The sequence below is a fragment of the Takifugu flavidus genome, chromosome 20 (genome assembly GCF_003711565.1).
Source record: "Takifugu flavidus isolate HTHZ2018 chromosome 20, ASM371156v2, whole genome shotgun sequence".
NCBI classification, from domain to species: domain Eukaryota; kingdom Metazoa; phylum Chordata; class Actinopteri; order Tetraodontiformes; family Tetraodontidae; genus Takifugu; species Takifugu flavidus.
In genome coordinates this window covers 9424890-9448109 of record NC_079539.1, presented here as the reverse complement: position 1 = coordinate 9448109, position 23220 = coordinate 9424890, and the positions used below count along the sequence as shown (strand labels likewise).

The following is a 23220-nucleotide window of genomic DNA, read 5'->3' as shown; positions in this document are numbered from 1 at the left end:
CTTTCACTCGGCATGTGCTGTGTAGTTTGTTATTTATTGAAGGAATTGTCAGTGATGTGCGCGCCTTTTTCTCGCCGTGTGCGCCTTTTGGCTCCGGCACAGACAGAGGAGAAAAGGCTGCGGAGCGGAGGGGAGGGGAACCAGCAACCGTGGCGTGCGTTGCAGGACGCACGGGGCTTCAGCGAGTCACCCTCGGAGAGGAGCGGCACCGTCGGGAGAACTACTAAAACCCCCGTCGTTCAACTCCCGGCATCGAGGTTTGCGCAGGAAGCGCAGATTCATTCGAAGAAGAAGACGAGGACGAAGAAGAAGAAGAGAAGTTGAGCTCCCACAAAGCAACGCGTGGGAGTGGGAAGCAGGATCGTGACTGACTGAGGAGAGCTCCACGGGCTGGCTCGTCATGGCAGGTAAGGAACCGCGGGGCTTTACCCGAGCATCTCCGGACGACGCCTCGGAGTTCCAGGGGACTCTCTGCTCCGTTTGAATCGTTTCGCCAACCGAAGCCTGGCTTGCTAACGGTGGGGAGCTAGCGCAGCGTAGCAAGTGCTAACGTTAGCCAGCGTGCTCTCCCGAGTGACAATGTACCGGCTGATGCTAGCTTGCACACTAGCCTCTTGCTGCTAGAAAGCAATAGCTGTTTACCATTATCACCGGCCCGGGACTAGCCTACATACTGGGTTAGCCAAACAGAGCTATAGGCGATATTAATTGACTTAGCCGTATTGGCTGCTTCTCAGATGTGTGCACAGTACAGAAACGGATACATCTGCGGATATTATGAAACGGGAAGAACCAACTGCAGCAGTAAAATCTGCTTAAGTCAACCCGGACATGGTTAGCATGCCGTGGCTGGCTTGTCAAACGAGGCTAACTAACGTTAGCTCAAACTTTGACATTGCCCACATGCAGGCTAACGCCAGTTCCTCGGGCCTGCTGGGTTTTGTCCAAGTTGTCAAATATATCCTCATGCATTTTCCCTCAGGTATGATTATCGGATCCGAGCAGCAAGTTTGTAATTCTAAAATGGAAAATATCAAACACCCAACTATCGCTGTGCGTGGATCTATATTAGCATCTGGCAGTTCATTCATTTGTTCATTGTTCATTCAATTTCATATTAAAACACCGATGCGAATTTTCTGTAATGCAGTGGTATTATTCGTTCCTTTTGGATTAATGGCATGAATAATAGGGCAAATATTTGGCTATTTCGGGTGGGGAAGTGGCGCTATTCTCTCGCCGGGGGGATTGCGCAACATCCGCTTGTCGACCTGATGTTATAATTTGAATGTTTGATGTTATAAACGACAGATTATGTTGAAAATAATGGACTTTCACAGTTTAATGTCCCAGCCAGGACCAGCCCCGTCATTGCATTATCCTCTAGCTTATGTTCATTCCAAAAACCCTGGGTGTACGTGGAGCCGCCGTGACTCATAACTGCCCTTGATTGTTCTAGGGGAGCCGTTACCGACAAACCAGACCAGTTCTCATTCTGGAGCAGGTTCATGAGTATCTGTGCAAATATGCAGGATTCAGAAAGCAACCCCAGGTGAACCTGTTGAAGTCACAGCATCCCGTGATGCTCCCAGTGGTGCACGAGCCTCTCGGATGCATGAGAGAGAGGGTGTGGACACAAATATCTGCATTTCCTGCTGTGGATTTAGGCCCCATACCTCCTCGGTTCCCCTCCCAGGTGGATGACGGAAGCTTAAAATGGAACTATGCAAAAAGCTACAAGTGGGGAAGGTTATTAACGTGACGCAACACTAGGACGCGATGCGATCGGGAGCTTCTGCAGGTGGACATCGAGTGTTGGAGCAGATGAGGCGAGAACGCCGTGTGGCTGAAAACACCAGATGTCATGAATCAGGACTTATTCTTGTGTTTAGCTTGGGCTGTTTATGTTCATCCGCTTCCAAAAGTGGGTCAGGACTGTTGCGTTAAAGGTCGGGGAGCAGCGCGTTGACATATCGGACCCTGTAAACCTGCACTTTTCTTTATTTTTCTCCTTCCTTCATCTTTGCAGGACCTGGAGGTGACATGCAGTGGTGCTTCTCTCAGGTTAAAGGAGCCATCGATGACGATGTTGCCGAAGGTAAGAGCTCAGAAAGGTTAACGAGCATCAAACAGGTCCCATGATTGACCTCTTCAGTTGCAGCATCACCTGCTAAAAAGACAGTTGTTGAGTTTTTTTGCATTCCTAAAAAGAGAGAATCCTTCAAAGATGTTTTGTGATGACACAATGACCACTCGTATAAAATAATATGGCACTTTTTTTGTTTTTTGGAATAACAAAGATGAGGTGTTCTTGTAAATTAGTTGTGAAACACAATTTAGAAAAAAAGAGGAAAAACCAAAGTTAAAAGTCTGTAAGGTTTTTACCCCTTTAAAGGCTGAAAGTCCCAAATGAATGAGTTTTAAATCAGCTACGGTGACGCGTAGCTGTCCAAATAATTATGCACTCCTGCAGATCGGATGCGTGCTACACTGCAAACATCTGAACATCTGGCTCCTATTGCGACCCCTGCGTGTTGCTGCGGCGCGATTCTGTCTTAAAAGGAGCGCCTCTTTAATTCACTGCCCAAGTTTACACGTGCTGGGGAGCACAGCAGCATGAAGACTGATGGGGTTGTTTTTAGACACCTGGGGGGGTGTGAAATGGAATAATCTGCAGGTAACAGTTGTGTGATTGGCTGGTGTGGAGACGACTGTGCTACCGTTGCCACAAATATTCAAAAATAGCCATTTTTAGAAGATGCTACCTGACTCTGAAAGGTGCTCTTGTGCCCTGCAGATCACACATAATCTAATAACACACACACACACACTCACACACACACACACTCACACACACAGCCTTAATCAAAGCCTATTTTTTGCTGCAGTTCTTGAGTTTAACCGTGACTCATCTGTGTCGGTGAGTTCATCCTCTGCTGCATTCACTCATGTTTTAGTCTATTTCCGTCGAGCGCACTCCTGCGCCGATACATCGGGAAAACGCTCACAGTAACGGCAAATGTGTGTCTGCATTATTGGGGGGGGGGGCGGGGGTTACGACCAGGCTTGGGTTCAGGGTTCCACACGATGTCAGTGATGGCTGACTGCAAGTAAACGCATCACTTCCACTGCTCCGCCCGTAAACATCCTCTAGTTGAGGAGTGTTGGCCCCCACACACGTGGCCCCAGGCAGCATCATTCACAAAAAGAAGCCCCCCCCCACCCCCTGCTGCATTGTGTTTCTGCTCCAGTGGAATACAAAGAGTTAAGCAAGAGAGAAGAGAGGGAGAGCAGCCTATTGCTACTGGAGAAATGCAGCATGTGGGAGAGAAAAAAGGAGGGGGGGGGCTGGGTTACTGGACATTTTCCACTCGCTGTCATCTTTGTGCTTCTCTGGCCAGATGAGAGAAATCGGCCCCATCCTGTGTTGTAAGTGTCACTGGGTTCATTCATCTTATCAGATGGATTCTCAGGCTTTTCCGGACACACTGCCAGCACATCCCAGATGTCTTTCCTGTTTTAGCTTCTTTTTTTTAACGTCACCATCGATCCATTCAACCCACACCTAAACCAGGAAGTAGGATGATAACTGTCCTCCTCTATTGGAAATCATGTGCAGGTTTTTGCAGGCTCATGGTGAAAACCCAAACTGAAGGGTTTGAGCTGGCGTTGAACTCAAGCGCCTGGCGTTTGTGGCCACCTTCATCCTCACACTCCTCCATTCCAGCTCTTCTGAGGCGCAGTTGCTGCTGGATGCATTTTAGAGGCCCGACTTGCTCTTGACATGTTTTGTTTGTGCGCTTGCAGCCGACATCATATCAACCGTGGAGTTCAATCACACCGGGGAGCTGTTGGCCACTGGAGACAAGGGGGGGCGCGTGGTCATTTTCCAGCAGGAAATAGAGGTACAGGCGCCAGTCAGCCGACTAAATGTGACCGTAGCTTCTCTGTGATTAGAGCCAGCTTGGAAGCAATCGCCACTGTCTAATTCTGTCCACAGAACAAGAATCAGCCTCAGTTCCGGAGCGAATACAACGTTTACAGCACTTTCCAGAGCCACGAGCCCGAGTTTGACTACTTAAAGAGTTTAGAAATAGAAGAAAAGATCAACAAGATCCGCTGGCTTCCTCAGAAGAACGCTGCTCAGTTCTTGTTATCAACTAATGGTGAGTTTCTTGCTGATTCCTGTGGTCACATGAGTCACAGTCAAGTGTTTAAGCCAATAAACGTAGGAGATGTCTACATTTTTCTGATAACCAACACCCATGTGATCATCAAGTGATGGCTGTGGTGTTGTCGGCTGTTCTTCGCACCTAAACCTGAAGCATCGTTTCTATATTTCTCAATCCTTCAACAGATAAAACCATCAAGCTGTGGAAAATCAGTGAGCGGGATAAGAGACCCGAGGGCTACAACCTGAAGGAGGAGGATGGACGCTACAAAGACCCCAACAACATCACATCCCTGCGGGTCAGTCCTCCAGTCACATGTGTATTTTAGGAGGTGGGGATTACCGGGCCCTGCTAGGGTTTCCACACAGAACTGGAAATAGTCTAAATGTTTATTTGATCCATGTACAGTTTGTTCTTCTCCATCAGGAGAGACACATACCTCCATCCTGCTGTGAGCTAAAATGTGCCACAGGCCCTGATTGAGGGAAATAATGCAGAAATCACCAGAACTGGGCAGATGGTCGTGCTCTGTAACCCCTGTTCATGTCCAGAACAACCCCCCCCATCCCCCGAGGTATAAACACCCCAGATTTCCCAGACGACATCCTGTAATGGCAGCAATGAGCGCCGTCTGGTCCTGGCGTGATTGAAACTTTACCTTCCCGTTTCCTGGTGTTTCACGTGCGGCCTATGAAGGGTTAACCTGGCACGCTTGGTTCACGCCAGATCATAAATAATCCTGCTGGCAAAATGGTTCTTCAGTTAGTTGAGGAAACTTTATATTCATCATTTTAACCATAAAGATCCAGTCTGTGTTTGGAGAAGCTGAATTCACTGTTTAATCTTGGTTTTTCCTTCCTTCTGCTGTCATCTGTTTATTATACGCTAATAACAACCGAGGGAAATTGCTTGTGTCATTTTCCAACACGTATCCTGCTCATTAGCAGTCGGGGACTATTTAAACTCTAAAGCCAATGAAAAGAATAAGAGAAAGGACTCATGGAGGTGAACCTCGGACGCCTGAACAGCGTGGAGACGAGCAGACGGTCAGGAGAGGTCTGGTGGCGTCTGCAGACTTTAAACAGCTGAGCCTTAAATCATTTGAACAGTTTAAACAATTGTGTCTAACTTGTAACAGTCCCTTTATTTCCAACCTCTCCATGAGCACAAAGCTTTCTTCAGCTGTCATGGAAATCTTCCAGGACGGCTGGTTTAACTTCCTTTGTGCCGTTAACGGCAAAGATTAGTGCAGCTGCTCCCTGAACTACTGGTGAGGCTCTGTCACAGGAATCTTCCCTCTGGGGCAGAAATGTCGACGAGCTCTCGGTTACAAACGCAAACGACTGCAGTTTAGCTTTTAAGGATGTTTAAATGATTCCCCCTGGGTGTGATTATACACTTATTCTCCCCAAGCACACCGGTTTAAAGGAGTAAAACTGTTTGTCTCTTGTTGTAAAAGTTGCTGGGGAATTTAAAAGCTGTGGGGCTTTTTGATGAATTAAAAAATGCAAAAGCTTTGGAATTAATTTGGGCATTTAAAGGGATTAAACGCTGCCCTATTTCTGCCTGATCTCAGGTGCCGGTGTTAATACCCATGGACCTGATGGTGGAAGCCAGTCCCAGGAGGGTGTTTGCCAACGCTCACACCTACCACATCAACTCCGTCTCGGTCAACAGCGACAACGAGACGTATCTGTCTGCAGACGACCTCCGCATCAACCTTTGGCACCTGGAGATCACCGACCGCAGCTTCAGTATCCTTGAATACGCTTGACCACCCCCCCCCAGCCCTGAGAAGCAGCGTCTCCTCGCACTCACATTGTTTTGGCCTACTAATATATTGGGTTTTGGGGTTGTGCACCATCAGTCTGATGTCTTGGCGTGGCTAAAACAGTAGCCTCAGCATACTGCATGCTTATTGGCTCCCTGGTTTTGTTTTAGCCCCCAGGCTGCTGGTTATTTCTCACTTTAAGCCTTCAGTTCTCCTTTAACTTGTTTGACAATCAGACATTGTTGACATCAAGCCTGCCAACATGGAGGAGCTAACGGAGGTGATCACAGCAGCAGAGTTCCATCCATACCAGTGTAACACCTTTGTGTACAGCAGCAGCAAAGGAACCATCCGTCTGTGTGACATGAGGAGTTCCGCGCTGTGCGACCAACACTCCAAACGTGAGAGTCCTTCAGTCAGATTTGACGTTGCCTCCGCTACTAAATGACAACAGGAACTGATTGGAAACTGAATTTCATGTCTTTATACTATACGTGTTTTCTTTTTCCCGCTCGTTCACTTTAGTCTTCGAGGAGCCAGAAGATCCCAGCAATCGCTCGTTCTTCTCTGAGATCATATCCTCCATCTCAGATGTCAAGTTCAGTCACAACGGACGCTATATGATGACCAGAGACTACTTGTCTGTAAAGATTTGGGATTTAAATATGGAGAACAGACCAGTGGAGACCTATCAGGTGAGTCGCATTGAATGGCAGAAAATCCAAAAGCTCCATGAGATTCAGCAGAAAACTGTAGAATTCCAGTGCCAAGATGTTCAGCAGCATAATTCTCATCATCAAATTTATTCGTTTTTAGAACCCTTGAGGGAGTAACTGAGGCTTCATGTAGCTTCAACTGTTCGGATGTCTAACCACGATATTAAAGTTATTCCTAATATTTAAGCAGGCTCAAATTGGGGCAAAGCAGCAGATGTAAACGAACATTTATCTTTTGACACCACTTCGTTTTTGTGCAATTGTTCCTGTGAGGAAATGTGTTCAGAAGAGATAAGTTCTCCACTGGTGAGGTCCAATATATTTAGCCTTTGGTAGCTTTTGTGACTTCAGTATTCTAGTCACTATATAGTGTGGTTTAATACCATCTTTAATATTCAGACCACAGAGACGAGATGATTTTTTTTTTTTTTTTGCTAAAAATGGGTGTTTAGCTTCACATCTAACCTGCATGGTTCAACTCCTCGTCAATTCAGACGTGAACCACTAGGTGGCGACATTTTTAAAGTTGCTGGCTGAAGGGAAATTCAGGTTGTTTGCTTTTGTGTGGGTTTAAGTCTGAACCTCTTTCAATCTGACCCGTCCAGGTCCACGAGTACCTGAGGAGTAAGCTGTGCTCACTCTATGAGAACGACTGCATTTTTGACAAGTTTGAGTGCTGCTGGAATGGCAATGACAGGTACCAATATAATGATGTAACACGTTCCTTTAGTACGATCACATGATTGAATGTCAGTCTAATGGTTACAGCATCTACCCTAATGTCCGGACTATAGAGCACACCTGATTATAAGCCGCATAATCTAATTTTAGAAAGAAAATCAATTTTCTACTTATACAAACCGCACCGGATTTTAAGCCGCAGGTATCCCACGTAGTAATATGAAAAATTAGATCAAAAACATTCAGTACCGGTATGTTTTTATTACCGTAAGAGACGTCACTGACGAGTGACAGACAGGTAAGAAACAACAGCTACTCTTTTCACTTGTATGTTTATACAGAGACCTTAAATCCAATTTTTATCACGTCGGGATTTTTTAACTTTTCTTTTAATCCGCTTAGCAACATAAACAAATATATTCTACCGGTAAATGTTTTTTTTTCTAACGGTGTCTGTAATGCAGCTACCGTGAAATATACGTTTGTATCAGCTACACACAAATTACGTTGTTTATGCTTTTTTACTCAAACAATGAACAATCTAAACCTCCCCGATGGCCCACCTCTAAAATCTTCTATTTTCATGGCGGTGGCGATTGCTTTTGCCTTCCGTCTGGTTTGTACAGCGGAAACACCGCGGCCGCCTGCTCTCTGTGTTGACCCAGTCTTCCAGAACGTTTTCAAGCTCGGGCCACCTGCAATGTTTACGTCTAAAAGCTTTTGTCTTTTTGCTTTGGATCAGTTCTTCAGGCTGGCGTCTCCACCTTCTCGCCATTGATTACCATAATGCCAAGATTACGCGCGGCAGCTCGATTTCCTTCTTTGACCGCCAGAGTGATCGCTTTAACTTAAACGTCGCATCATATGCTTTTCTTCTAGTATTTTCCACGTTGATGAGGGTTAGTAAAAATGACTGATTCACAATAGTTGTGATAGTGCGCCACGAAAAAAAACCCATAAGCAGCGTAGAATAAGCCGCAGTGTTTAACGTGTAGGAAAAAAGTAGCGGCTTATAGTCCGGGAATTACGGTAATTGACAAGCAGAACAACAACATTTATTGCAAACACTGTACTTGGGAAGAGCTTTCACACTGATTCTTCCTCCCCTCAGCGTGGTGATGACCGGCTCATACAACAACTTCTTCCGCATGTTTGACCGAAGCCAAAGGCGGGATTTAACTTTGGAAGCTTCCCGAGAAAACAGCAAGCCCATGCAAGTCCTAAAGCCCCGCAAAGTGTCCGCAGGCGGCAAGCGCAAGAAGGACGAAATCAGCGTGGACAGTTTGGACTTCAACAAGAAGATCCTTCACACTGCGTGGCACCCCCAGGACAACATCATCGCAGTCGCAACAACCAACAACCTCTACATATTCCAGGATAAAGTGAACTAATTCCAGGGTGAGCTCCTGTGGGATCTGGCGTGGGCGGCTTGACACGTCCCACCCCAAGCGTCACAGCCTTACCCAGGCCGATCTGTGGTAACGCCGTTTAGAACGGCATCCCTGTCCGTCAGTTCTGGGTGACCAGTCTTTGCCACTTTGTTCTGGGTGTGGACAGAGGAAGCCTTACTCTGGCCCATCGTCAACCCGTCTGTGGCAGAGTAACACCCGCCTTGTCGTTTAAGTGTCGTGCCAATTCCTCCCACTCCTTATTTTTGTCACCCAATGGTCCATTCTCTTGCCTTGGGTAAACTGGGGTAAACCAAGTTAGCTTCCTTAAACTGAAAAATACAGACACACTTATTTTTATAACTTTCCCCAATGGCTCTGTGGTAGAAAATACAAAAGTAGGTTTCATTATTGTCCGGTGCCATTCAAGTGTTCATTTTTGCAAGAAAACAGGTATTTTGTGTGTACACCTTTTTTTTTTTAATTCATCTGTTATACTGTCATAGTGAGTCTGTTCACATGTCTCCCCCTTAAATCACAAGCACACTGGACGTTCACCAATGTACACAGTTTGGTTTTTTTACACACGCACACTGGCCCCACTCATTATTAACATGCCCCAGACCTTGGGTGGGCAGACTATTGAGGAACTGTTTTTTTTTTTTAAATTTGGATCTCACATCTCTGCTTTGGTTCTTCTTCCTTCCTGTATAGCAATAGTCAGGTATAAGAGATAGCCTATTCAAAGATAATAATTATGATTGTCATATTTATATTAAAGAGAGTTCAAATGTCACCAGAAATTGTTCTGTCCTATTTTGTGAAATGAAGCTGGATCATATACATGTTTAGGAATTACCTGAATTATTGTCCTCCCACAGCCTAAATGCAGCCTCAACGCTGAACTGAACCGGATTAGACACTGGACTTCTTATTTTCTACCAACTAGTATGTGGATGTGTTATAATGCAGGGGGGGGAAGTACATTATTTGAGGCATTATGTCAATTACATCTTTAAGTGTATGAACTACTGCAGATATAAATAAGTACTACTGTGTGTTGTGGTTCAATAAGCTTCACAAAGGTTTGCAGTTATCTCCACGACATGTTTAAAATGTGGTCCAGTCCAGACTATATTGATGCCTCCAGTAATGTATAAATACAGTTTTAATCTATGACAGTGAAGACAATAAAGGAACTACTTTTTGCAGCTCTGTCATGGTCTCATGGTTTGATGGGAACATTGTGCTCTTGCTGCTACCTGCTGACTTTGACCCCGAAGGTTACATCATTTAGAAGGTTGCTAGAACAGCAGATGTCACAAATTCGAGTGCCTGCAGATGGAGGAGCCCGTTTTTAAGTCGTTGCCTCTGTGCTTCAGCAACACAACCGAACCCAACAGTCACCGCCTTTCGCTCGCCAACCTCCTTATGATCGCGGTTACACGTGGCCGAACTGAACCGCGCTGAAGTCGCTTCTGTGTCGGCTCCAAAGCCGATCACCCCCGCACGGCTGTGTTTTTATCACGTTGCGTGATTGGACTTCCGCTCCGGTTTGTTTATCATTGGGACGGTGACGTGATCGTCCAGCTCACGCGGGCGGGGGTCCAGCACAGCTCGCGGCTGGCGCTTCCAGATTAGCTAGAGGACGGTAAACAAGCCGCAGCTCCGCTTAATTTCAGTTTCAATTGGAACAACCGCTGTGAAGAGACTAGTTATTTGAGGTGTCGCACGCCTGAATGTGTGCAGATAGACTAGTGCACGTTTTGCACTAGACTAGCCTTTTATGCAACCCACTTAGCTCACTAGACACAATAATGTCCGAGGCTGCTAACAGTACTACAGACAACAATGGAGACGCCGGGCTAAACGGTACGGTAAATATTACCCAGTTGATTGTAGTTGCACTCTTTCTAGAAAATTGTATGACTATCGCCTCTTTCACGTTTTATTGTTATGTTATGGTTGTCGATTCTGGGCGGTTTTTTTTTTCCATCGTGAAGCTACATTTTTTAGAGGAAGTAAGTTGTGTTTAGCGACACGAGTCGCGCCAATCGCGTATCCGCACCTTTGATTGACAGGTAATTTAGCTAATGAGCGATTCGAGCGGAGGGGAGGAGGCGGGCCAAAGGCTTGTCAACAAGACGAAATGGAAGAAGTCAAGAATGGGCAAAAATCGGTGAAGACAAACTGACACCTTATTACTTGGTGGTCTTGTTAAGTCTTATTCAAGGCAAATATAAAAATGGCTCTTTCGTTCGTATGTTGACCGCTCCAACGGAGCATAATTCTGCAGGATTATCACTTCATAAGTGTGAGATAATGTATTGGATGGACATTCAATAGATGAAATAGAATAGGCAAAGACCTTTTTTCCTTACATTAGAGGGGCAAACAAAGCCGTGTTTATTCTCAGGGGCCAGTCCGTGGTTTATGTTTTACCACACTATGGGAGGCCATGACTTTGCGTGCTATTTATGGCCAGTGACACTGGACAGACGTTTTAGACGTGAGTAAACTGGAGAAAGTGTTGCATTGCACAGCAGACTCGGAACGCGGCTGGGTGGGGTGTTTAGTAGCACAACTGGGGCAGAAATCAACCATAAAAATCTTTTTAAAGTAAATATGATGCTTTTAGAAGTTGTCCTTTATAGTTGAGCAAAGGTTTTACTGGGTACCAATGGGGTTTTTTTTCCTGAAATTTTAAGATCTAAATATCTGCCAGGCACCCATGTTTGAGTATTATCACAGTTGGGGGCGATTAAAAGAGGATTTGGACAGTGATGATGTGAAAACCCTTTAAAAAGAACCAACACTTCCATACAACAACAGCAAACGTTGACAGCAGAACCTTTCTTAGGAGATGCCAGCTGTGTTATCAGACACTGTTATTTCTGGAGCTGTCACATCAGTCATAAACATCTCATCTAATACCCCAGATCCCCTCTATGACCCCTCTCTTCCCCAACAGGCTGTAAGCATCAATGGAGTCGGATCATAGCTGCTCACTCCTAAAGCCCCACGACTATAACCGGGGGCCGAATGTTCAGGAGTGTTGGTGGTGTGGTCCTGTGTTGGGTCCAGCTTGGCTCAGTCCACTGTGTAATCTGTCAGACCAGTGCTGACTCTAGGCTTCTTTAAGAGGGGGAGGGGTATATCAATTGAATCGAGTTGGAATAACTGAACCCATCACTGGCCTGACCCCTAAAGCGCAGTTGAACTCTGTGTTTACCGGCTGTTGATTTGACGAGGTGTTTTCTACCTGCATAAACGGCATAGCTGTTTTTACCATGCCGCTCAGGCTCGGCTGCTTTCTCGCTAATATCTGTAACCCAACTCTTGCGTTCTGTGCACACCAGAGCTTACTGTATGTCCAAACAGCATCATAAATCACAGCATGCATAGGCAGGTATTTACTGCCTTTTCATTGTATAGCAGTAAATAGACCCTTGAGCCCTGAACTACTTTACTACCTCGGCCCTTTGTCGTGTCAGTTTAGGATGAGGAAAGCGTTTTCGGCCTCTGTCTATTTCTGTATTCTTGTGAGCAAACAGCTTTTATTAAGTCACTCGTGGTCCATGTCCTTAGTGATGTTTGCCGAGCCATCAGCCAAACTTCTGGCCTCCTGGTTTGGGATTAACAGAACGCTGATAAGTGAAATTACACCCACCCGGCTGTGGGTCTCTCTGGGGGTGCCTAATAACGACCCTTCTTGTTTCGGTTATTATTAAAAATCTGGATTTTCCACTGCACCCATCACAACAATGTATCACAAAAACACAGGTACAACTTGTTTCTGTGATAATTGTTGGGTTTTCTCTTTTTGCTGTTTCATGGTGACTTGAATCAACACAGCAGCCAATATTTTTTGGAAAACATTCCTTATTTAAACACCGTTGCCTTGTGTAACTTTATGGAGGAGGATTAAGCACACTTGAGAGTACTGAGGATGATGCCGGCTCGAGTGGATCGCTAAATACTGATGAGGTAAAAGCCGAATGTTGGATATGTTGTTCCATGAGTTTGAAGACCCTCCGCTATGACACTTGCACTGTGGCTCTGTGGACCTTCCTTTTTGCCTCCATCACCTTTGAGAGGTTTCTCTACCGTAGTGATTTGCTAAGCAACACGCCTGTCTACGTTAGGCCTCGTGGCTCATTACACACATCGGTGGAAAGAAACACAAGCTCAGATTGTGCGAAGGTCTGCCTGTCTGACCAAACTGAGGTACCTGGAGGGAGAAGGCTCTCTGTAAGAGGTGTGATCAAGAACCCAAAGGTCACTGAGCACCAGAGTTCCTCCGTACAGGTGGAAGAAGGTTCCCCAAGGCCAAGTTTGTCCAGACCAAAGCCTCTCATCAGTGAAAGATGCAGGGAAGCAGCTAAAGTGCCCTCTTGTGAGAAACACAATTCTCTGATGTAATTCAAAACAAGATTACATTTTTGGCCTCCCATCGATGCATCGTGGTGGCGGGACGGACATGATGTGGGGGTGTTAGTGCTCAGGTCCTCAAACCTAGCTAACAAGGCAAAGACCCTAACACACATCCAAAACAGCACAGGAGAGGAGTCAATGAGCGTCCTTGAGTGAACCAGCCAGAGCCCTGATATGAAAAATACCCATCGACCTCTATGTCCTGTCCACTTAGAATCCCCCCCACATCTGAAAGGATCTCCAGAGAAGAATGGCACAGTCTAGGTTTATAGCATACCCAAGAGGACTGGAGGCTGTTCTTGAGAAGCATATAGATAATATTGGATTTTTTAGCTTTGCACGACTTAACGGGAGAACACTGATAACTGTCCAGCTGCACCTAAATCCAGCTCAACATTCGATTAAAGGCAACGTCTTCTGTTGTAGCAGTCAGTGTAGGCCATAATTAAATGTCATCCAAACTTTCTGCTCCACTTTTGCAGTGTGAGGCTTTTCCTAGCCGTGGTCTGAGTAAGCTGGTATTTGAGGGTCTGGAATTTTTCACTGTGTTGCACCAATATGATGATTTCACTCTCCTGAAATCCTGACACGTTGAACCAATTCATTTTGAAATAATTTTGTTAAGCATTTACAACTATTAAGACTTTTTTGCTTGTCTGGTTCAGGTTCCTGGGTGGAGTTAGAGATGAACAGAGGCGCAGCTGGATCGGTCCAGTCCACCTCCACGACTGGCCCTGCTGCTGTCCTGCTACCCCTGCCTCAGGTTGAGGAAGAGGAGGCCATGGTCGGGGGCCTGGAGCACGTTCCTTCATCATCCTCAATCCACAATGGAGACATGGAGAAGATCCTGCTGGACGCTCAGCACGAGTCGAGCCGCAGCAACTCGTCCTGCGACAGGTAGGAGTCGGCTACTGTCTGCTCCACCTCGACACAGGTCAAAAATAACCTGTGGATGAATGAGCCTGTTTTTGGCCGAGCGGGGCAACATCTGAGCTCACACCCTGAATCTGAACAGTCTGAGCTCCTCTCAGTGCAGAGCTCAGACTCCATTTCAGTCATTGTTTCTTCGACATTGTTGCAATTGTCTCTGAAACCCAGGAGGCCTGAGCTAATGTGACGTGAGGTTCAGCCTTATGTGTCACCGAACAAAAGCCGGGGATTAAACCGTGTTGTGTGATTAAGTTGTCACTGCAATTTAGTCAACTAGCTTTCCAGCGCCATAATACTTGAGAGTGCATATTGCCACAAAGCTGTTGGATTAAAATTTAGGCCCAAATATTTATCTAAACTAAAAGAACAACACACGTCTATGACTGGTTTCTCTTCAACTCCCATTATTGTGCTAGTTAATCTAGGGGGAAAAGATGTTTAATTGAAGGCACCCCGATAAATAAAGAAAGAAACAGTGAACTTTCCACACTTGGTTACATCAGGTGCGCGTGTTCTCTCCTCCCGGGTGATAGTGGGCGAGCCAGGCGGTCAGCCGTCTCTGAGTCACTCGAGGATGTTTATCAGGACTTCATTTACGATCGTGAAACAGCTGGACGGTGCTCCTTCTTGTTGACACTGTTGGCTGCTTCAGAGTTTTAGAATCTACTGTGAACACATGCTGAAACAAACAACAAGAAAATCCAGCATGGGGAGTCATATGCTGCCTCACACAAATAAGGCCAAAGCTGTGTAACATGACACGTGATGACGTGCTAATTCCTGATTGGGGATTTTCTTCCAGGATTTTCAGCTGATGAAATTTATCACATTTTCCCTATTTAGTTCCTAAAAGTCTTTCTAGGAAGGGGGGGGTGCACTTTCCATTATTACTGGTAATTTTCCATCCATACAACACTGAAAACTGTTGTGATATCAGATAAGACAAATATTAAAATGCTGTCTGCTTCACCAAAACGATACATTTTTAACGAAGGGCCAAATCAAATATGCTGGAAATGAAACCCACACAAGCTTTTAGGGACGGCTTAAGGGCAAAATAAGCTGCTTTGACACAGCCTAACCCAAAACACTGTTGTGATGGTGACTTGCTGATATCTTCTAAGCACATAGTTGTGATCAGGGTTCAACATTTTACCAGCAGTGGCTCTTTGACAGGATCGGAAGAATTTTGAGTGAGTTTTTTTTTCCCCGGCATGTGGTCAAAATTGAGATGTCTGACTCTCATCTGTGTCCATCTGCAGCCCACCACGGCCCCACAGCCCCCAGGATGAGGGACAGCTCATCTTTCACGTGGATGTTGCAGGCAGAAGAGACAGCCAAGTAAGCCCGCCTGTTGCCATGGCAACTGCTGGGACCGAGCTTCTGTGTGGACATTGCAACTTTCGCCCCACCCGGCAGCTCTCGAATACCATGAATTTATTTCATTAATCAGACTTTTGTCATAGTAATCTTTAATCTATTATAGTGTTTTTCTGTAGGATGTTGATGATCAATGTGTGTGGGGTGTTTTTTAGTCAGAAGAGGAGGTGGTGGACAAGGAGAGGGACATGGACATCTTGATGAAGGATGCCGATTGGGTTGCTGACTGGTCCAGTCGGCCAGAAAACATCCCACCCAAGTAAGTGTCAAGTCAGCAAGCATCAGCACTTTTTCAGGGCAACTAACTGTAACCCTTCTATTTTTCAATATTTTGTTAAAAGTAGAGTTTAGTTCAGCCAATCGCTGCGAACCTCATGCTCAAAATTGACTCATAAGGTTTTATTGGAAGCAATAAGCTAATGAAACAGCCACAGCGCGATTGGCAGCTGCCACCTGGTAACGGTGTATCACTGCGCTTCACGCAGGGAGTTTAATTTCCGCCACCCTCGTCGCTCTGTGATGCTCAGCATGAGGAAGACTGGCGCCATGAAGAAAGGAGGCATCTTCTCTGCTGAGTTCCTCAAAGTCTTCATCCCCTCATTGGTGCTATCACACATTCTTGCGCTGGGCCTGGGGTAAGAAAATCACAGAACACAAACCTGAAGCTCTTAGGAACTCACCTGTGCTTAGTGCATCGATGTAAAAGACAGGAATAAACTACCAGAAGGTTTAATTTGACTAAAAATGTCAGTTGCATATAAGGCCCAGCAGGGGGAGTCGTACAGCAAATATGAGTTCAGTGATCGCTGTAGATGGAGCCTGTACACTCCCAGCAGGCTTCTATGTTCACAATCTGTACTGAAGAATTAATACAGTTTATGTGGATTTCCTCATTACTCTCATCTGTTGATGACAACAAAGATTCTCTAAATCCAATTCAACAGCCTCTACCGGATTAATGCTGCTAAGCAGATCTTCAGGGTCTGAAAGTACTGAAAGACCGGTTCAGCTACATTGCCATGGTAACCTGCTGCATAACTAATTTATGCCAGGGGTGCTGCAACCAAAGGCTTAAACACACACCAGTAGACACAAGTTAAACTAATGATAGGGAAGTGAGCCTGAGAAGAGTAATCTCGCACATGAGCGCAGCTTTAATTCTAAGATAATCTCAGTTTGACTAATATGACAGTAGCCCGCTGATGCTCAGCTCTGCTGCCATCAGACTTGCCAGGTCAGCTGATACTCTCTTGTCTCGACAGAGTCTACATTGGAAAGAGGCTGACCACGCCCCCCGCCAGCTCTTTCTGAGCCCCATCCTGAAGAAAAAGTGCCTGAGAAGTGGCCAGCAGTTGTCGGAGAAAGTTTTGGCCGTTGTGATGAATGCCTGTCTTTCCTCCCTCTGCCCCGCCTGCCCCCCCCCCCCCCCCACCTGAGTTATGACACGTTCTCAGGAGAACTCCCCCCACCCTCCTCTTTCTTGATTGTGCTCCTGCTGTCTGTAAATAATCCCCTCTCTGCATCCCCCCCTCTCATTTCTATAAGCCTTTAAGAATATTAACATGCTGTCTTTTCCTCTGCGTTTGTAAGGGGTGGGTTTTCAGGGAGGGTCACAGCATTGAACCAAACCTCTGCCGCTTTTGATCACCTGACAACAAGGGATTGTCAGATTGTGCCACCTACATGAGAATCTCCATCTCAGACAGAAATTTAGCTCTGCTGCAGCAGTGATATTGGTCTTGCCTTCTGTTTTTCCTTTAGGTCGCCTTTTTCTCTTATTTTAGTTATTTATTTCGCAGCTGTGATGGTTAAAGAGGAAGTTGTGTAAATGAAAAGTTGCCATCATGACCAGATAACTCAGATTTTGGTTTCAAACCAGGACTTTTTCCGTCTGCATTTGAAAACATTTTTTCTCCGAGTGACAATAACTGCAAAGCAGGGTGTTTGGACGCTGGAGGTATGTTGTGGTTGGGCGGAGGATGAAGGGTCAGCGTAACACGCGGGGTGCCCAGACCCAGTCCTGGGGGAGGGCTCTATCCAGCTGGGTTTCACCTGAGATCCCATTTTCTTTGGTAAGAGCCTTTTCTGCATGGTAGGACAGAAAGCCCGGCTGGACTGCCACCCTCGAGGACTGGGTCTGGGCTCCTCTGCTCTGTCCCAGTACCTGCTCCCGTAACTGTAGGGGGCGCGATTGTCATTCCATGACAGATATTTGCAGTTCCTACTCATATTTTTGGCAACGAGTGGCAAAAACATCTGTCGCTAGTTGACTCTTTCCAGACTGAGGGGACAAATTATGTTTAGAAAGCAGCTGAAGACGGCAAGACCACTGAACCAGAAGAGTGAGGGAACCTTCACTTCCATGGCTAATGTTGATATTAGCTCATGTCCTCCTGTATTATGGGCACTTTAGTAAAGCTAAAGTCTAGTGTTAGACTTAATCTTTTGATGAGATTCTTATGCTGATTGGAGAGCGCGAGAGGGTGTGTGAAGGCAGAAATTTGACAATTATGACGTATTCTACAGCTAGCATCAGTTGAATAAAGCATCTGGCACCAAACCTTTGCTGTGACACGCCAAAGCACATCAAACTGGTACCATGAGGTGGAAAAGGTTTAGTCCCAGCTGCTCTGAAATCACTCAGACTTTGTCACCAAAAAAAGCTTAAAAGATTAGGATTTGATAGTGGCTTTTTTAGTGAGCTTTGCTTGGAGAAGGTTTGACTACTGAAACTGTGTGTATTGAATCAAAACCTTTTTTATAACACTCCACCAGTATTTTGCCACAAGCCAAGTATAAAGGTGTGATGGAGACATAAAGAAAACATGTTTGCAGGACATGTAGAAGAATGGATCTAAAATCTGTCATCCATCAAAGACTGAAGTTGCTGTAGGTGCTGCAGGGTGTTTTCAGTGCTTTTACTGGTTTCTTGCTGACTTTAACACATCGAGCTTCTCCATGAATCACGACCTGACCCAGCAGGTCGACTCAGGAGGTGCTGCCTTTCTTCTTCTTTTTTTTTTGACCTGTTCTAATGGAGTCATGAAGCACCAGCTCTGTTGTTGTTGTTGTTGTTATCTCCATTTGGGGTACTTCTTGTTTAGACGTCTCTGCCTGCCTGTGTTTTTAGGTGCCTCGTCTTGTTTTGAGTCGGCGCTTTTTTCTCCATTATGTCGCGAAAAAGATTGTGATTGCACACAGGGAAGGGGGGTGAAAATGGCCCCCTTCGGTTGACAGGAGGTCCCAATGTGAATGACCATGTGGAAAGTGATTTTCTTTGGACTGTGACGCTCTAACAGTAGTTCTTGTAATGATGCATTTGCTTTAATTTCTCTTTTCCCACCACATTGGTAAAAACATTCAAAACATGGCATTAAAGTTGACTGAATAAGGCCACTTTCTGACTTTTGATTCAGTTATTCTTGATGTTTCTTATCAAGTAAAATGTAGGTGGGGGGGGTCTTCATTAATTATATAAAGTGAGTGGTTTTCAGCCAAGTTAACAGAGATGGTTACTATTGTATGCTTAGTAAATGCTGTATATATTTTATTGAATTAATGTGCACCTGACAAATGTGCAAATAGTAATATTCCGGTAATTCCTACTAAAGAGTCAATTGTGTTTAAACCCCCATTTAGAACTGAGAAACGACTGCATCCTGGATTTAAAATGTAATACTAACTTAAGAAGCATTTTGCTTCAGAGGTTTATTCCCTAAACCTGGTATTAGAATAGAAAACTGCCAGAACCTCAAAATATTTAAATGCGATTTACAGTATATAAGTCAGCCACTCCACAAATGCTTAAAAATGAATCAGAATGCTTCTGTCATTTAGAGCTATTGTGTTTGGTTCAGTCACCTGGGGGTAAGGGGGTCCTGCTGGATGTGGCGCCAGTGATTAGAACTAGTTCAGAGATCTGAAGGCCTCGGCTTCCCTCTGTCCTCGTCTGCAGCCTCACTCACAGAAACATTATTTCTTCTATATTCATCACAAAATATGTGATTGCATTAATATAATTCGATCTTATCTTTAAATCAGGGCATCATTGTTGAAACCAGAATAGATCTACTTGATATTCTACCACCATAAAGCAATACTTCAGCAGCAGTGAATGTTTTCCACTCAAAAATAGCTAGAAAATGCTAACAGAATAAAATGTCTGATTCTTACAACTCATATAAAGTTTAAAAATCAAGCTGCATGATATCATTATTCCTATTGTAAGCAGTTCAGTCCTATCCAACCTGATCTCCTTCACTTCCTGTTCTCCATTCGTCCTTTTATGGAATCTCAGCTCACCTGCTCTTGGCCAATCCGGACACAGCATGATGCTAAGCCCCTCCCTCTGCTGCTGACGACATTGCCCTGGGCAGTCAATGCCCAAAATCATGCGATTAAAAACACCCTGACCATTTCAGCATGCACAAGTGCCAGATTTCCACCTCTGGCTGCTGTTTTTGCACTTGAAAACAGCTGTTTTTACAGTACAGGGGCGTGTCCAAGGGGCGTGTCTAATGTGGTTGACATGTCACAGAGGGACGTGAGACGATTGCTGGAGGGAATTCAAATTCAAATGAAATCACTCATGATTAATGTAGGTCCACAAAAAAGTATGTCTATGAAGCTGATACAATCATTTCGGACTTTAGCTGATGAGACTGTAGAAGCTGCTTCTATGTTGTAATCAGAAAGTTAAAATAACATCAGAGTTCTCCACACGCTAAAGCGTCCTGGGCGCCCTCTGGTGGTGGGCGACTGTATAGAAAATATTCCTCTCCCTTTCTTTTAGGTGAGAGCACAAACTGAAAAGTATTTTTTTCCCCCATGTTATTTTTAGATGTTTTGCTTGTGTTATCTTTATGATTTTTAGGATATAATTTATAGACTTGTCATTACAGTTTCAGTAGATACGGTGTGGTGTTCTTGGTGATCTATTGATAAAACAGAAACAGTACAGACCCCTGGCTCAACACGGACAGGCTGGCTCTCTGGCCAATCGCAGAGCTCCAGAGGATCTTCAGACAGATTGCCATATCAACTACAATAAAACGATGAAACTGTCTTCTTCCCATCTTTTAAAAGACTTTATTTTGGAAGTGTGTTCAGAGTTCTTTAGAAGATCCCAGTCTGGTGTCATGATCAGGTTCATTCATGAAAAAAAAAAAAGTAAAATGGATGTTTTCCTGTGGAGGAGCAGATTAGACCCCCGCTTTTCCAAACACACCACACACACACACACACAACACACACACGCGCGCGTGGCGGAAGCGCCTGATCTCACTTGTCTTACATCTGCTCCTGCCTGCCAGAGCCGTGCCCTTCCTGTCCACAGACCAGACGCCTCCTCTGCCACCTCCAACTGTTTATCAGGCACGCTGCCAACTTTCCCCTCTAATTATCTAACATTTAAACATTAGTCTCTCTCTCTCCCTCCCTCTCTCTCTCTTGCTTGCTCTCTCCCTCCCTCTCTCTCTCTTGCTCTCTTTCCCTCCCTCTCATGCTCTCTCTCTCCCTCCCTCTCTCTCTCTTGCTCTCTCTCTCCCTCCCTCTCTTGCGCTCTTGCCCCCCCCCCCCTCTCAATCTGTCTCTCACACACACTTGTATTTATAGTGTGCGGTCTTCCATGGACGTAATGCATTCTCCAGCGCCCTAACCCTCACCCTCACCCTAACCCTCACCCACACCCTCACCAACGCTCCTCACTCTCAACCCTAACCCTCACCCTCCCCCCACCCTCACCCTAACGCTCACTCTCACCCTAACCCTCACCCTCACCCTCACCCTCACCCTAACGCTCACTCTCACCCTAATCCTCACCCTAACCCTCACCCTCACTCTCACTCTCACCCTCACCCTCACCCTGAACCTAACGCTCACCCTCACCCTATCCCTACCCTAACCCTAACCCTCACCCTAAGCTCTCACCCTCACCTCACCCTCACCCTAACCCTCACCCTAATGCTCACCCTCACCCTCACCCTCACCCTAACCTAAGCCCATTTCTAAAATCAACCTTAAAACCATGTCTCAACCCTCCCTTTGTTAGTATAATGAGTATCTTGGTACTTAAAATGTGGCAAATACAAAGGACGCACACACACACACACACCACACCACACACACACACACACACCCACGCACACACACACACACACACACACACACACACACACACACACCACACACACACACACACACACACACACACACACACACACACAGGAGCTCCACCAGCCCTTTGGTAGAGGAAATAGCAGCAGTCATTTGCTGCCCAGTGCGTTGTTATGGAAACTGTCTGCTCGTGCTTTCAGTGCACGTTTCCCATGGATACTTGGGACAGGACAGGTTTTGCCTGTTGTACTGTCAGTCAGAAACAACCGGTGTTTTAGAGGTTGGCTACTTGTTGTCATTGATCACTCTCATTTATTTCAAAACAACTCAGCTGTATTTGTGCATATTTTAGGACTAATAATCAAAATGAGATGCTCTCAGTTTGATGTCCACAGTTAAGTAAGTTTTCATGTTTTTATGCTCCTGGGTTTTTCATTTTACTGAAATCACTCAGTTCTGACTAAAACATAAATAGAACTTTGTGTGATTACCTGTTTCTTAGAGAAGAGTTTAAAGATTCAGTTTTGACAAGAAATAGCGTATTTTTGAGAACACTTCCAAATACTCATATTAGAGAGTATTCTCACTCCCCAGAATAGACGGTTGTTCTCAAATCTAAGAATTAAAGGATATCTTTGTGTCTGTAACATACCTCACAGTGCAAATTACATTTAAAGAAACACAATTTGCTAACAGGGCGTCTCTGTGGGCTGGACCTGTTATTGACCATGTTATCATGATGATACTTTACGTTTTAAGATTATGGTCTTCTTTCATCATTCTGCCAATAATAACAGTCTGGAAAAGTCACAGTTTTAAAACATTATCAAACCACTTATGTGATGTTTGCATCTGCGTCTGGTTCAAACATGTCTGGCTGAAAGACAGATGAGTTCTGAGCACAACGGCGTGGAATCGCATTCAGATAGTTTAAACCATATGGGAGTTTGTTCTTGAGCATTTCCATCTGTGGGGGAAGGGAAGGGGGGTGAAAGGTGAAACGTTTGCAGACAGTGCGTCATGTCTACAGTTTATTTCATTTGTTCCTACAATTCTCAGCTGATTGACTGTGACCACGCCATGGCCACGCCATGGCCACGCCATGACCACGCCATGGCCACGCCATGGCCACGCCATGACCACGCCATGGCCACGCCATGACCACGCCATGACCACGCCATGCACCATTCAACAGCCGATTAAAGACCGTCTACTTGAGTAAATGGCACGAAATTCAAACAGCATCAAACGAATCACACGGCCTGGCTTTAGCACAATAACTGACCAATCAGAAATCAGCAGCATGTGTCTAATGGTTGGCGACAAAGTTAGATTATATTTTTTAAATCCCTAATCAGTGTTAATCAACTGTATAATCAACTGTTGCATAAACATGTTATAACTCAATTTCAAAACTTAACCGACCTTATTCAAAGGTGATTACTGATAAACATAGGAATAAGAAATGGATTGTGTCAACTTTATGTGCAACAGGGCCTATTAATGGAACATATCAAGCCACTAAATAACCCTAGATCTTTATTGTTATCAGCTTTTCTCACGTATCATCTCACATATCAATGTTGGGGATTTTTGGCATGAGCAGAAGAGGATGAGGAGGGTGTGGTGCTGAA

At 45.2% G+C, this 23220-nt stretch overlaps 2 protein-coding genes and 1 long non-coding RNA gene across 3 annotated transcripts; 2 read left to right on the top strand and 1 right to left on the bottom strand.

The window, feature by feature from the left end:
• Positions 1-114: 114 nt before the first annotated feature.
• On the top strand, positions 115-9939 carry ppp2r2ab (protein phosphatase 2, regulatory subunit B, alpha b). Its single transcript, XM_057019851.1, has 10 exons — positions 115-407; positions 2030-2098; positions 3808-3905; positions 4001-4166; positions 4358-4470; positions 5749-5926; positions 6180-6344; positions 6469-6638; positions 7265-7356; positions 8452-9939. The coding sequence occupies exons 1-10, from the start codon at positions 401-403 to the stop codon at positions 8729-8731; spliced, it is 1338 nt and encodes a 445-aa protein (XP_056875831.1). The 5' UTR covers positions 115-400; the 3' UTR covers positions 8732-9939.
• Positions 9940-10303: 364 nt separating this feature from the next.
• Positions 10304-18868, top strand: bnip3lb (BCL2 interacting protein 3 like b). The gene is made up of 6 exons (XM_057019854.1): positions 10304-10600; positions 13828-14059; positions 15355-15433; positions 15628-15731; positions 15958-16107; positions 16735-18868. The coding sequence occupies exons 1-6, from the start codon at positions 10546-10548 to the stop codon at positions 16781-16783; spliced, it is 669 nt and encodes a 222-aa protein (XP_056875834.1). The 5' UTR covers positions 10304-10545; the 3' UTR covers positions 16784-18868.
• Positions 18869-21209: 2341 nt separating this feature from the next.
• LOC130517169 (uncharacterized) lies at positions 21210-22344 on the bottom strand. Its single transcript, XR_008947650.1, has 4 exons — positions 22268-22344; positions 21442-22077; positions 21342-21370; positions 21210-21263 (listed from the first exon to the last, which is right to left on the bottom strand). It is a non-coding gene; the product is annotated as an uncharacterized LOC130517169 (long non-coding RNA).
• Between the last annotated feature and the right edge of the window lie 876 nt (positions 22345-23220).

Excerpts from the sequence above, each read along its gene's own strand:
- ppp2r2ab (XM_057019851.1), top strand. Across the intron at positions 2,099-3,807 it reads CGATGACGATGTTGCCGAAG|CCGACATCATATCAACCGTG; the intron begins GTAAGAGCTCAG and ends GTGCGCTTGCAG. Across the intron at positions 4,167-4,357 it reads GTTCTTGTTATCAACTAATG|ATAAAACCATCAAGCTGTGG; the intron begins GTGAGTTTCTTG and ends ATCCTTCAACAG.
- bnip3lb (XM_057019854.1), top strand. The coding sequence starts at position 10,546 with ATGTCCGAGGCTGCTAACAGTACTACAGACAACAATGGAGACGCCGGG. Across the intron at positions 15,434-15,627 it reads CAGGCAGAAGAGACAGCCAA|TCAGAAGAGGAGGTGGTGGA; the intron begins GTAAGCCCGCCT and ends GGTGTTTTTTAG. Across the intron at positions 16,108-16,734 it reads ATTCTTGCGCTGGGCCTGGG|AGTCTACATTGGAAAGAGGC; the intron begins GTAAGAAAATCA and ends TTGTCTCGACAG.